Genomic DNA, 14822 nt, shown 5'->3' on the forward strand with positions numbered 1-14822 from the left:
GGCAATTGGATAGGTACATGGATGGGTGCTTAAGCTCGGACAAATGTTCGGCACAACATCATGGGCCGAAGGGCCTGTTCTGTGCTGTATTGTTCTATGTTCTATGTTTTATAATGTGAGCGAACCTAGTTCATAATAAAAGCCCAGCCTCACCATGTAGCAATTTACAAGTTACAGTTTGCCAAGTCGAAAATTGCCCATTTATCCTGATTCTCGAATTAATCAACCCGCTCTCTCTACTAATATCTCACTATATCACCCTTTTCCACAACTTTCCAATACCCAGCTCCTCCCACAGCATGGCCTCTTATACTCTGTAGCAATCTTTCGCATAGCACCTTATCATGACGTTTGGAAATCCAAATATTGTACACTATATTTACTGAAGGCAAATGGAATGTTGGTGTTTGCTGCAAAAAGAAGGGACATTCAGATGTTCAGGACCTCAGTGCGACAATTTTGGTGTCCAGCCGAGGAGTAAAATAGAAAAACAAAGAAATAAAAAGTACACAGTTTACAGTCTTCCTACCCCAGTCCGTGTAACTCCAGTCCTTGCCAAATCTCACCTCAAGACAATGTTGGGGTCTCCCCTCCAGACCGTGGGATGGGGACTCTCCTCTAGTCCCGCTCTGGGACCTCATCTCCAGTCAGCATGCTGGGAACTTGCCTCCAGTCTAGGTGTATTGAATTGCAGTGCAGACTTGAGGGGTCAAATGGCCTATTTATGTTCCAGATACACATATTTCTATGATATTGACATTTCAAATCTTTTCTTGGTTGTTTTGTATTAAGTCATGTTAATTCATTGACATTCGACCTAAAATGTTAAAAGAGAAGCACTGAAAGACTGTCTAATATATAGTTTTGAAACAACACTTTTTGTCATTTTGTCATTTAAAGTTTGATTTCTTCTAGGTGATTGACATGAATGATTACCAGCGGAGGAGGTTTGCTTCCCGCATTATTGGCTGTCTCTTCAATACTGTGACAGGGAAAAAAATCGCTCTATTAGGGTTTGCTTTCAAAAAAGATACGGGAGACACCCGGTAATTTTAATATTCTGAAATAAGTCAATATTTCTAAAGTTGCGTTAACAGCATTGTAATGCCTAGAGCAAATGGATCTTATTATTTGCTGTCAAAAATATGTCGAATCTATTCTCAAATAATCATCTACCTAATAGGAACTTATTGTTTTGGTTGAAATTAATATGACAAAACATTGAAAAAAAAGCATGTTTATTTCTGTACTCCTTGAGAAATTATCTTTGGAAAAAGAAAAGACCATGTAGCTGGTGAATAGTAGGGAAACTAAAAGCAACAAACTATAGATCAATTAGCCAAACATCTGTCATTGGGAAAATGTTAGAATCCATTATTAAGGAAGTAATGACAAGTCATTTGGAAAACCACTCTTGAAATTACTCTTTGAAAGTGTAATAACCATGGTGAATAAAGGGGAATGGGTTTATGTAGTGTGTAAGATTTACCAAAAGACATTCAATAAGGTGTTACATAAAACATTATTACACAGGGTAAGAGCCTTGGCGTTGGGAGTGATGTATTAACTTGAATCAAGGATCAGATAGGGAATGGAGAACTTTCTTCAGCCAGAGGGTAGTAAATCTGTGGAACCCATTGCCTGAGAAGGTTGCAGAGACCAAGTCATTGAATGTGTTTAAGACAGAGATTGATAGTAAGGGGATCAAAGGTTACGGGGAGAAGGCAGGAGACTGGGGTTGAGAAACATATCAGCCATGATGGAATGTTGGAGCAGACTCAATGGGCCAAATGGCCTATTTCTGCTCCTGCTTCTTATGGTGTTACTGAGTAAATAACTGGAAGTAGAGTTGAGATATATGTGTCATTTTCAACTTGGCAATCTGTATCTGGTGGTGTATCACAGGGATCGGTGCTGGGCCCTTAACTATTCACAAAATATTTTAACATCTTGGATTAAGGAACCCACTATACTGTAGACAAATTTGTTAACCCCAAATGTAAGTAGAAAGAAAGCTATGAGGAGGATCAAAGAGTCTGCAAAGTGATACGGATAGATTAAGTGAGTGGGCAAACATTTGACAGATAGAACATAATGTGAGAAAATATAAGGTGCCACTTGGAAAGGAAGTATAGGAATGTGGAATATTATTTAAATGGATAGAGATACAGAATGATATGGCACACAGAAATTTAGGTGACCTTGTACATGAATTACAAAAAGATAGCATGTACATTTGACAAGTAATTAAGAAGGTGAATTGTATTTTAGCCTTTGTATAATAGGGGAAGGAGTATAAAAGTGGGAGTATTGCTACAACTGCACATGGCATTACTGAGGCCACAGCTAGCATATTATGTGCAGGTTTGGCTTTCTTAAGAAGGGATACATTTGCTTTTCAAGGTTCATTAGGTTGATTTCTGGGATGCAGGGCTTATCTTACAAGAAAAGTTTGAGCAGGTTGGACATTTTAACCTTGTAATTTAAAGAATAAGAGGTGTTTTATTGAAACAAATACGATTCTGAGGAGGCATGACACGTTAAATGCTAACAACATATCTTCTCTAGTGTTTGGTAATGTGAACTAAAGGGCATTGTTTCACAATATGGCATATTCTATTATGTTTGAGATGAAGGTGAAGGGGAATTTCTTCTTTCAGTCTTTGGAATTTCATTTCTCATATTCTGATAACTCTAGCGTTGGGGTCACTTAGCTCAGTTGGCTGGATGTCTGGTTTATAATACAAAGTGATGCTAACAGCAAGTGTTCAATTCCAACACTAACTGAGGTTTTTGTGAAGAGCTTTCCTTCTCAACCTCTTCTCACTTGGTGCAAGGTGACCCTTGGGTTAAATCACCACCAGTGTTTTCTCTCTCTCTTTTTAATGAGAGAGAGCCCGGTGGTGTGGTAAGACTATGGTAACTTTAATTTTTGAAAGAATAGACTTCCAATGCTTTCCACACTAACATCCTTCTCCAATGGATGAATTAGTTTAAAAACAATTTTCTCAAAAGAACAAAGCAGCTTTTGTTCCATTCTTCATTAATTTTTTTAAAATTCAGTCATGGAATGTGTGCATCACTGACTGGGCCAGTATTTATTGCCCAGCCCTAACAGTTCAGAGAGCAAGTAAAAGTCAACCACATTGCCGTGGATCTGGATTCACCTGGAGGTCAGACCAGATATAGAAGGCAGATTTCACTTCCTTAAAGGACGTTAGCAAACTCAGTGGGACTTTGCAACATTTTTTTTAAATTGCAGAATTTTATTGAAATCAAATTTCACCATCTGCCCTGGTGGGATTTGAACTGATTTACCCTGAATACCTACCTGGGGATTCAAGTCCAGTGACATGACCATTACACCACTGCCTCCACATTAATTTGGCTAAAAAAAAAATACACTTCCATTCTCCACAGCTGCTGTCAGACAGCATTCTTTGTGTTTGTTTAATTGCTAAATGCATTTCATTTTATTTTAGAGAATCTTCCAGTATCTACATCAGCAAATACCTACTGGATGAAGGTGCAAATCTTCATATCTATGATCCCAAAGTTCCTAAAGAACAGATTATCAAGGATCTGTCACATCCCAGCATCACTCAGGACGCTTCAGATGAAGGTATAGTATGACGAACATGTTTCCTTTTTAACTTCTCCTTTCATTTATTAAGACACAAATGACTTTTGTTTTGGTTAAAAAAAAGTTACTTGCGCCATACTCTACATTCTATTGGGTGGGAGTGGGCAGCCAAGTTTTTAAAAAAGCTTTCAAAACTGCAAGTAAGAGTACAATCTTGGGAGGTGTCTTTTGTCCGTCAACAGCACCCCCACAAAGAATATTACTTCCCCTTTCTTCTATGCCTCCTCCGCTTGACTCCCTAAGTTTGGAAAACTCACTCTACTTAAATTCTCCTGACTTGCCTCCCTCCAGGCTTCCATTCAGCCTCCTCTGTGGGTCTGCCTGTAGTCCTGGTAATGCCCACTACCGAGTTCCAACACTGCTGGAATATCAGAGTTGTTGGCCAAACAAGACAGCCCCAGAGGGTGTACTATTTTAATTAATGCACTATTCTGCATTATTTAGCAGGCATACAGTGCATTATGAATGCATTACTAAACTTCATTAACATATATTTGCCTTGTTTGAACACTTTAGAACTTCTAATAAGTTTTAATTATTTGCACTATTTAGCACGCATACAGTGCGTTATTAGCACATTACTTAACTTGGTTAAAATAAATTTACCTTGGTTGAACTTCTAATAAGTTCTAAATAACTAAATCATTTTTAATAACTTCTAGTAATAAGAAATGGAGAGGAATTGAGTTATAAGGAGAGGCTGGACAGGCTGGGACTTTTTTCACTGGAGCATAGGAGGTTGAGGGTGACCTTATAGAGGTCTGTAAAATCATGAGGGGTATAGATAAGGTGAATAGCAAATGTCTTCTGCTTAGGATAGGGGATTTCACAATGAAGGGGCATATTTTTAAGGTGAGAGGAGACAGATTTAAAAAGAACATGAGGGGTAATTTTTTTTATACAGAGAGCAGTTTGTGTGTGGAATGTATGTCCAGAGGAAGAGATGGATGTGGGTACAGTCACAATGTTTAAAAGTACGTGAATAAGAAATGTTTGGAGCAACATGGGCCAAGCGCAGGCAGGTGGTACTGACTTAGTTTCGGATTATGGTCGACATGGAGTGGTTGGACCGAAGCATTTTTTCCCATACTGTATGATTCTGTGACTTTAAGTTATAAAGTAACAGTTCAAAAAATGGTTAGAAATTCTTTCAATTCAGAAAAATAGCCATTCAAATTTAAGTTAGCAGTACAAATACTTACTATACTGGATAAATCTTTTTTTTTTTAATCACACAGTGCCTTCCTTAGTCACTATCTGCACTGATGCATACCAAGCCTGTGAGGGAGCTCATGCCATTGTCATCTGCACTGAATGGGATGAGTTCAAGGTAAGAGAAAGCCTGAAGAAAGGTGAGCTCCGAATCAGAACCTGTTTACAGCAATACAGCTTATGCTGCACTGAAAACAAGTATTAAGAAACTTTAGAAATAAAATATACAAGTTACCCAGATCAGACCAGCACCAAAAAACAAAAAAAAAAATATTAAAGCTGAATAAAAACAATAGTTCAGTCTTAACTGGATTATTGTGTCCGGTTCAGGAAAGGATGAGAATGGTTCCACAGATGAGGAACTGTAGATAGATTGAAAGAAGCTGAATTGTCCTCCTTGAAGAATGGAATGTTGAGAGAAGATTTTATAGAGGCGTTCAAAATCATGAGGGGTTTGGATATGATCGATCAAAAAAACTGTTCCCCTTGTTAGAAGGATGGACAACCATGGGGTACTGATTTTAGATGATTGGGGAATGATGCAAGGCAGCATGAAGAAGAACCTTTATTAACTAGCGAGTGGTTAGGATCTGGAATGCACTGCCTGAAAGTATGGTGAAGGCAGGTTCAATTGTGGCATTCAGACGAGAATTCAATCTCTACCTGAGGAGGAATCAATTGTCAGGCTGTGGGAAAAAGGCAGGGAAAAGGCACCAATTGAACTGTTCTTGTACAAAACTGACATGGTCAGGATGGGCTGAATGATCTTTGCTGGTAACCCCATTCTAAGATTCACTCCAGGATCAACAAGAAAATGTCATAAGAAATATACCTGGCACATTTAATGTTTCTATGAACTACATCTGTTAAAAAAAGGTTTAAATGAGGAAAGAGGCTAGGAATTGCTGAGTCAAGTTTTGCAAAACTCTAGGGCCCTAAGCTTCTTGTTCCTAGTGAACCCCACCTTTAAAAATGTTACTGGGTTTTTGGGTCTGGGGAGATTGCTGGTTTGGGAATCGGGGAGTACAGGAGGCTGGCTCTTGATCTCCCAGGCTGGCTGGGTGGAAAGCTTCTCCAAGGACTTCAGCACAGTGTTCAAAGTTTAATATAAAGAATAAAACATAAACAGAAATTGCTGGAGAAATTCAGCGGACCATAGCAGTGGTGAGAAAGCAGAGCTAATGTTTCAAGTCCAGTAATCTTGCTTCAGAATGGGAAAATATGGAATCAATGGGAATTAGGGGGAAAATGTTCTGTTGATTGCAATCACACTTTGCACAAAAGAAAATGGTTGTGGGTTTTGGAGGTCAATCATTTCAGTCTAAGGATATCGCTACAGATGTTCCTCAGGGTAGTGTTCTACAGCTACATTCAGCAACTTCACTATTCCTCCATTATAAGGTCAGACGTGGGGACATTCACCAGGGCCTGTATAATGTGTGGCACTATTTGTGACTCCTCAGATACTGAAGGACTCTGTTACTATATGCAACAATATCTGGACAATATCCAAGCATGGACTAGTAAGTGCCAAATAACATTTGTGCTACACAAATGACATGCAATGACCGTCTCCAAAAAGGGATAATCTAATCATCACTGCTTGACATTCAATGGCATTACCAACATGGAATCTCTCACTATCAATATTCTGGGAGTTACCAGTATCAGAAACCGAACTGGACTAGCCACGTAAATACTGTGGAACCAGAGCAGGTCAGTGGCTAAGAATGCCACAGGGTGTAACACCTGCTACCTCCCCAAGAGCTGTCTGCTATCAACAAGGCACAACTCACGTGTGTAACTGAATTTGCTCCACTTGCCTGTTTGGCTGCAGCTCCAACAACTCTACACCATCCAGGACAAACAGCCCATTGAAGACAAAGCCCAACACCAATGGCAGTACATGCACTGTAGTAATTCATTAATGCACCTACAAAAGCACTTTCCAAGACCCCAGACTCTAACATTTAGAAGGACAAGAGCACCAGTTGGATGAGAACACTATCACCTGCAAGTTTTCTTCCAAGCCACACCTTCTTGACTTGGAGCTATATCGCTTTTCCATCACTGTTGCTGGTTCAAAATCCTGGAAACCCCTTCAGAACAGCAAGTGGGTATCGCTACACCCCAAGAATTGCAGATGTTCAAGAAGGCAGCTCACTCACTCCTTCTCTAGGACAATTAGGGATGGGAAATTAATGGTGGGCTAACCAGTGAAATCCCATCACATGAATGACTAAGGAAATATGTTTATTCACATAGAAGTGCGTGAAAATGTGCAGTAGTTTAAATGCTGGTTTTGTGTCTTTAAATTCAAATCTAGCTCTGATTGATTGAAAGAGATCCATCTCTGTCTTCTATAAGTGTCCTATGTGAAATAAGTTTAGTTCCCAACACTAATTTGCCCCTAATTTGGCAACTAAGTTTGCAACTTGAGGCCTGAGAAAGTGTTACTAGTTAAATGTTAACTCTGCTTTCTGTCCATACATGCTGCCAGACCTGCTGAGTTTTCCAGCAATTTCTGTTTTTGATTATTTGTAGTGCTTGTTGCTGACACAAGAGCAGTAATTTTCTGTCTTCATACTACTACATTGCTGGAATAGCATACAGAAAATCGTTCCAGTTGCTGAATAGCTAACAAGAGTCATGAGTAAGGTTATCATTAAAAGGGGTAAAATGTGGAGTAAAATACAAATGTTATAGGAGATGTGAAAGGGGAGGGTAAGAGGACTCGGTGTATTGTCAGTTCTGAGAGGTGCATAAGAGAAATGGAGTAAATGGCAATTTGTGAATCATGCATGTTCCTAATTGATGAAAGGCAGTAAACCACCAAACTATCCTTGCTATTCTGAGGAAAAAATGTTTAAAATTTTAAAAATTATTTTTCAAACATCTGCAGTTTTAGATTAGATTCCCTACAGTGTGGAAACAGGCCATTTGGCCTAACCAGTCCACACCGACCCTCCGAAGAGTAACTCATTCAGACCCATTCCCTCTGACGAATGCATCTAACATTTACTGGATATAAATTCTCTTTGCCCCCATAGTCAAGAGGGTTTTTACAGTAACTCAAATGGCATCAAAGAAATAGAATAGAGTAAATAACAATGTATTAATTTTTGAGTTGGATCATTTGGGAGAAATTGCATTAGAAGTAAGAATCAGAAAGAATAAGTCAGATAAATACAACACCTACTGCATCTGTCACATGAATGATAAAGGTTGGTAGACAGAACAGGTATTGCCTCAGCCTGTGATTCTGTGGCACAAAGGAGGGATATTGGAACAAAATGATTGAACTAGGAGAAAACATTCATTGAAATGGATGAAAATTTATGAGCTGAAAATGTGTTGCTGGAAAAGCGCAGCAGGTCAGGCAGCATCCAGGGAACAGGAGAATCGATGTTTCGGGCATAAGCCCTTCTTCAGGAAGGGCTTATGCCCGAAACGTCGATTCTCCTGTTCCCTCGATGCTGCCTGACCTGCTGCGCTTTTCCAGCAACACATTTTCAGCTCTGATCTCCAGCATCTGCAGACCTCACTTTCTCCTCGAAAATTTACGAGCAGCAGGCTTCAACTAATTTTCATCTGTCTTCATGTTCTCAGGTGCTAGATTATGAACGTATTCATAAGAAAATGCTAAAACCGGCATTCATCTTTGATGGCAGACGTGTTCTCGATGATTTGCATTCCAAACTTCAGAGGTTGGGATTCCAGGTAAAGAGGGGTTGACTTTCCGTCTAATAGGAAAGCTATTCTAATATTTGTAGAGACGTGTTTAATTAATGCTTCTCAAGTGATTTAAATCTCAAGGAAACAGAACTCAGATCATTCTGAAACTTGTTGGTTCATGTTTTTGAATCTTTTTGCTTCTAGGTTGAGACTATCGGCAAGAAGGTAACCCAACAGAGGATTCCTTTTACACCCACAGCTGAAGTCTCCAAATTCAGTTTACAAGATCCTCCATTTAAGAAAGTCACAGCATAGATATTTGGATAAATATTATGTCCATCAAATAATGAATGTGTAATTTTAATGGGGGCTTTGAAATGAAGAAAATATTGATCAATTTTGAGACTATCTAATTTTCCACTGATTGTAATCGGTAATATTTTCTTTCAGAGTCGAGAGTGTAATGCTGGAAAAGCACAGCAAGTCAGGCAGCATCCGAGGAGCAGGAGAATCGACATTTTGGACACAAGCTCTTCATCAGGAATCATTCCTGATGAAGGGCTTATGCTCGAAACGTTGATTCTCCTGCTCCTTGGATGCTGCCTGACCTGCTGTGCTTTTCCAGCACCACACTCTCGACTCTGATCTCCAGCATCTACAGACCTCACTGTCTCCTAGTATTTTCTTTCATTCAACCTCCCTGAAGATGCCAACTTGCAGTGAGTTGTGGTGCAGATACTGGTATTCCTGCACTCAAAAGAAACACGTTGGAGAAACAACCCTGGGATCGGTCTGACAATCTACAAGGTAAACATACGTACACCAAGAATAACTTAGAGTCATAGAGTCAAACAGCTTGGAAAGAGACCCTTCAGTCCAATCAGTCCATGAAGACCATAATCCAAAACTAAACTTGGGCCATATGCTTCCAAACGTTTCTTATTCATATCTTAATGTTGTTTAAACATTGTAACTGTACCCTCATTCTCTGGAGTTCATTCCACACAAGAATCACTGTCTGCGAAAAAAAATCGTTTATTTTTAAATTCATTAAATTCATTCAAAAATGCCCCCTTGTCTTGAAATCCCCCACCCGAGGGAAAAAGCACCTGCCATTTACCTTAACTGTGCCTCTCATGATTTCACAAACCCCTATAAAGGTCACCCCTTAACTTTTTGTACTCCAGTGAAAGAAATCCCAATCTATCTAGTCTCTCCCCATAACTCAAATCCCCCATTCCAGGCAACATCCTGATAAATCTCTTCTGAACCCTCTTCAGCTTAATAATATGCTTCCTAAAACAGGGCGACCAGAACTGGACACGATACTCCAGGAGAGACCTCACTAATGCCCGAGGCGAAAGGGAGGACTACAGATGCTGGAGATTAGAGTCGAGAGTGTGGTGCTGGGAAAGCAAAGCAAGTCAGGCAGCATCTGAGGAGCAGGAGATTCGACGTTTTGGGCAAAAGCCTTTCATCAGGAATAAGAGCTGATGAAGGGCTTTTGCCCGAAACTTCGATTCTCCTGCTGCTCTGATGCTGCCTGACCTGCTGTGCTTTTCCAGCAGCACACTCACTTAATGCCCTGTACAATCTCAACTTGATGACTAATCCACCACCCCCTTAACATGTTTTCATATTTGGCATAGAGCAACCTGGTAAAAGGAGACTCAAAGAATGAGCTTACCTAAATTTAATGAAAAAGAAACTCCACAAGGTGCATTTCAAAGTGAAGCAAGGAGGAAAACTGGTCATCATGCTGACATTCATATTCTGGCTTCTCCATAGGGCAGAAATAATAGATTTACAAGTCTTTCTTAACATTTCACTTACAATTTGCTCAGGATGGACTTGTTAAGAATACTCCTCCATGGGGAGGCTTGGTAAACGGCCTAGACTCAGGATAGACCATAATTACACAGACTCATCAGTTAAACTTCACAGCTATGTTCATATACCAGAACAGCCATGAACAAAGGCATGGAAAATCAGCTTTAGATAATTCAGATAAAATAGAACGGGGAGAGTAGTCAAGACAAAATGCCTTTTTCTTTCATCCAACTGGGACTTCATCATTACCGAAATTTATTATTTGTTGATGTCAGTAGCTGGTCATTGAGTAAATTCCTTATGTATAAAAGTCTTTGAGCCTTTAGTTGCAATTTGTATTTCAAACAACATAAAATGGTACAAGGCAAATTGGTTGAGCACACTGCTTTCCTACACATTGGTACCTGATTAAAAATCTGCCCCTTGTTGATAAAAGTCATTTTAAAAATTGCACTTTTACAGAGAAATCCCATCCAATGGGTGTATATTTAGAGTATTTATGGATTAATTTTAAAGGTATGGAAAATCATCAAAATCATAAAGCAATCTTGGCAGATGAGGCCGCCTGCCATAAGCACACGATGTACAATTTAACTTATAAAGAAAGGCTGGATAGGCGGAATGTTTTTCCCTGGAGGAGGTTGAGAAGTGACCTGATAGATGTTTATAAAATAATGAGAGGTGTAGACAGAGTTGACAGTAGTTGTCTTTTCCCTAAGCTGGGAAGACCAAGGGACACGTTTTTAAGGTGACAGGAGAGAGATTTAAAAAAGACATAAGAGGCAAATCTTTCACAGAGGTTGATTCAAGTGTGGAATGAACTTCCTGAGGAAGTGGTGGATGTGGTACAATTAACGTTTAAAAGACATTTGGATGGATACATGAATAGGAAAGGTTTGGAGCGACATGGGCCAGGAGCAGGCAAGTTTAGATTGGGATTATGTTAGACATGGACTGGTTGGACCAAAGGGTCTGTTTCTGTGATATATGACTCTATAACTTTAAATGTGAAATAATTTTGGATCGCCATGTCAGGTAATGGTAATATGTGTCCATATTTAAAACTGCCCATTTCTCAGCAAAAATTGGAAAAGTCACCCAAAGATCACCTAAAGTGACTGGGGCTGTTCAAAACCATGTCACAGCAATCCTTACGTAATCAGTGAGACATAGCTTTCATCTTCTTTCTAACAGTGTTGAAAAATGTTGTGCTGGGAAAACACAGCACACCTGGTAGCGTCCGAGGAGCAGGAGAATCGATGTTTTGGGCATAAGCCCTTCTTCAGGAAGAACTGCTTATGCCCGAAATGTCGATTCAATTCCTGAAGAAGGGCTTATGTCCGAAACGTCGATTCTCCTGCTCCTTGGATGCTGCCTGGCCTGCTGTGTTTTTCCAGCACGACATTTTTCAACTCTGGTACTCCAGCATCTGCAGTCCTTACTTTCTCCTAGTTCTTCTTTCTAACAGAAATGGAATCAGTTATAACCTTGTACCTTGTCAAAATCCACATTTCAACCAATGCTTCTTTATCCATAGAACATAGAACAGTACAGCATAGGAACACACCCTTTGGCACACAATGTTGTGCCAAGCATGACACCAAGTTAAACTAATCCCGTCTGCCTGGCCATTGTCCATACCTTTCCACTCGTTGCCTATTCATGTGCTTTTCTAAAAGTTCCTTAAATGTCCTTATCTTATCTGCCTCCACCACTACTCCTGGCAGTGTGTTCCAGGCACCTACTATTCTCTTGCCCCTCACATTTCCTTTGAACTTACCCCTCTCACCTTAAATGCATGCACTGTAGTATTAGACATTTCAACTCTGGGAAAAAGATTCTGACTGTCAACCCTATCTATGCCTCTCATAATTTTATAAACTTCTATCGGGTCTCCCCTCTAGTGTCTCTAGCCTCTCGTTATAGCTCACATTGTCTAATCCTGGCAAACCTCTTCTGCACCCTCTCCAAAGTCTGCACATCCTTCCCATTGCGTGGCAACCAGAATTGAATGCAATACTCAAAGTGCGCCCAAACGAAACTTCTATAAAGCTGCAACATCACTTTTTAACTCTTATACTCAATGCCCCAACCAATAAATGCAAGCATGCCATATGCCTTCTCTACCACCTTATCTACTTTGTGGCCACTTTCAGGGAGTTATGGACTAGGACCCCAAGATCCCTAAGACAATCAATGCTGGTAAGAGTTCTGCCATTAACAGTATACTTTCCCTTAACATTTGATTGCTTGGATTAAACTCCATCTGCTACTTCTTTGCCCATATCTGCAACTGATCTTTATCCCACTGTATCCTTTGACAATGTTCTACACTCTCCATGACTCCCCCAATCTTTATGTCATCTCCAAACTTACTAACCCACCCATCCACATTTTCATCCGAGTCGTTCATACAATTGAATATTTGGCAGCATTGTATAATCCTCACAAAAGCTGTCAATGATTTGAATGTTTAATTTATCAGCTGCAATTTGAAAAACCATTAAATAAGTTAATTGGGAACTTCTGTGCTATTGTATTAAATAAAACAAGTTTTAGTGGTGCACTGCCTAGTAAATATGAATTACATTTTGATAATTTTTCATTCTAAATAGGAACCAAATGTCAGAACTTTTCCATTTGTTACTGAGGCCAAGGTATAATTCTAAAAATATTCTTTTTTTTGTGAAATTCTTTGTCAATTTTATAACTGTATTAACTTACAGTATGATCTTGGGTTAGATTTGAAACCTGTGTTGAATAAACTACAGCATTTCAATTAATCTGATCAAATATCTTTTTATACTCCGTACTTTGCTTCCATCTGTGCTTGAGAGACTTTGATTGCTTTCTGAGATCCAATTCTATAGACTTCACTCACTTCTAAAGCCTTGTTTAAATTTGTAAGCTCCATGAATTAACTCATTGAGCCAAAAAAATATATTTATGAGACAATTTAATACTGAAAAAAGATTAAACACACTAATTATTGGGTATGTCAATTGAGACCACCAGTCATTTGTGCCAGGGTCACAATATAGCTTAACTGCAGCCATCTCATCCTAAAATGTTAAATATCCTAACATAATGGGGATACAGCAGATTATAACTTATCATTGTGGGAAATTGTTGGTATTACTGTTGTTGAATAAATACAAAACAATTAAATTTCAAGCAAAAGACTATGAATGCTGGCAATTTTGTAAAAAGTTTTAACAGGATCTGAGTAATGCTGATAAGACCAACAATTATAAATTATCCCTAACTGCCCTTGAGAACATGGTAGTAGATGACTTACTTCAATACAACTCATTTCACACAGCTATTAAGAATCAGTCACATTGCTGTGTGTATGGAGACACATACAGGCCAGACCAGGTGACAATGACAAATTGCCTTTTCTGGTATACATGTGACTCCAATCCCACAGCAACGTGATTGACTCTTAACCACCTTTTGAAAGGGCCTAGCAGCCACTCAGTTGTATTAATTGCTAGAAGGTCTCAAAAAAGGAATGAAACTGAAGGGACCATCTGGCACTGATGAAAGTACCAGAAACAACCACAGAAAACTCACCCTATTGACCCTGCAAATTCCTTCTTACTAACAGTGGGGAGTAGTGTCGAAAGTGGGAGAGCTGTCGGACAGACTCATCAAATAACAGCTAGAAGCATACTGTACGGACAATGTCCCAGACACCACCATCACCGTCCCATAACATCAAGTTGAACATGGGCAAAGAAACCTAGGTTGATGAATCAGAGTTCTGCCATGTTGAACAACATCTGGAGGAAGCATTGAGATTGATAAGGGTCCAAACGTACTCAGTGTGGGGATTTCAATGTCCATCACCAAGAGTAGCGTGGCAGCAGCACACTGAGCTGGTCAGGTCCCAAAGGACATTACTGCTAGACTGGGTCTGCGCCAGGTGGTCAGGGAACCAACAAGAGGGAAAAACATGCTTGATCTCATCCTCATCAATCTGCCAGCTGCAGATGCATATGTCCATGACGGTATTGGTGAGAATGACCATCGCACAGTCCTTGTGGAGATGAAGTCCAGTCTTCACACTGAGAATGCCCTCCATTGTGATGTGTGGCACTGTCACTGTATAAGTAGGACAAACTTCAAACAGATCTAGCAACTCAAGACTGGACATCCATGAAATGGTGTAGGCCATCAACAGCAGGCAAAATTGTACTCCCACCACAATCTGCATATTCCCCACTCGACAACTTAAAGGACATAGTCTCAAATTAAAGGGGTGCCAATTTAAGACTGATATGAGGAGGAATATCTTCTCACACAGCATTGAGAGTATTTGGAACTCCTTGCCACAGAGAGCTGTGGGGGTCCTTGTGTGTGTTAAAGGCTGAGATAGACTCTTGATCGGAGAAATCAAAGGTTAGGGAGAAAGGGCAGGAATGTGTATGAGGAATGTTGGATCAGCTATATTCATATC

At 39.7% G+C, this 14822-nt stretch overlaps 2 protein-coding genes across 2 annotated transcripts in view; one reads left to right on the forward strand and one right to left on the reverse strand.

Moving 5' to 3' along the window:
• The window catches only part of ugdh (UDP-glucose 6-dehydrogenase), a 29820-nt gene extending 20815 nt beyond the window's left edge, over positions 1-9005 (forward strand). The window contains exons 8-12 of the mRNA XM_043692786.1: positions 916-1046; positions 3483-3622; positions 4882-4973; positions 8465-8575; positions 8735-9005. Of these exons, the coding sequence (XP_043548721.1) occupies positions 916-1046; positions 3483-3622; positions 4882-4973; positions 8465-8575; positions 8735-8845 (585 nt within the window). The 3' untranslated portion in view covers positions 8846-9005. The remainder of the gene's footprint in view (positions 1-915; positions 1047-3482; positions 3623-4881; positions 4974-8464; positions 8576-8734) is intronic.
• Positions 1-14822, reverse strand: part of lias (lipoic acid synthetase) — a 114471-nt gene that overhangs the window by 62812 nt on the left and 36837 nt on the right. The gene's annotated exons all lie outside the window — the stretch shown is intronic.

This window comes from Chiloscyllium plagiosum, chromosome 1 (assembly GCF_004010195.1).
Source record: "Chiloscyllium plagiosum isolate BGI_BamShark_2017 chromosome 1, ASM401019v2, whole genome shotgun sequence".
Taxonomy (NCBI): domain Eukaryota; kingdom Metazoa; phylum Chordata; class Chondrichthyes; order Orectolobiformes; family Hemiscylliidae; genus Chiloscyllium; species Chiloscyllium plagiosum.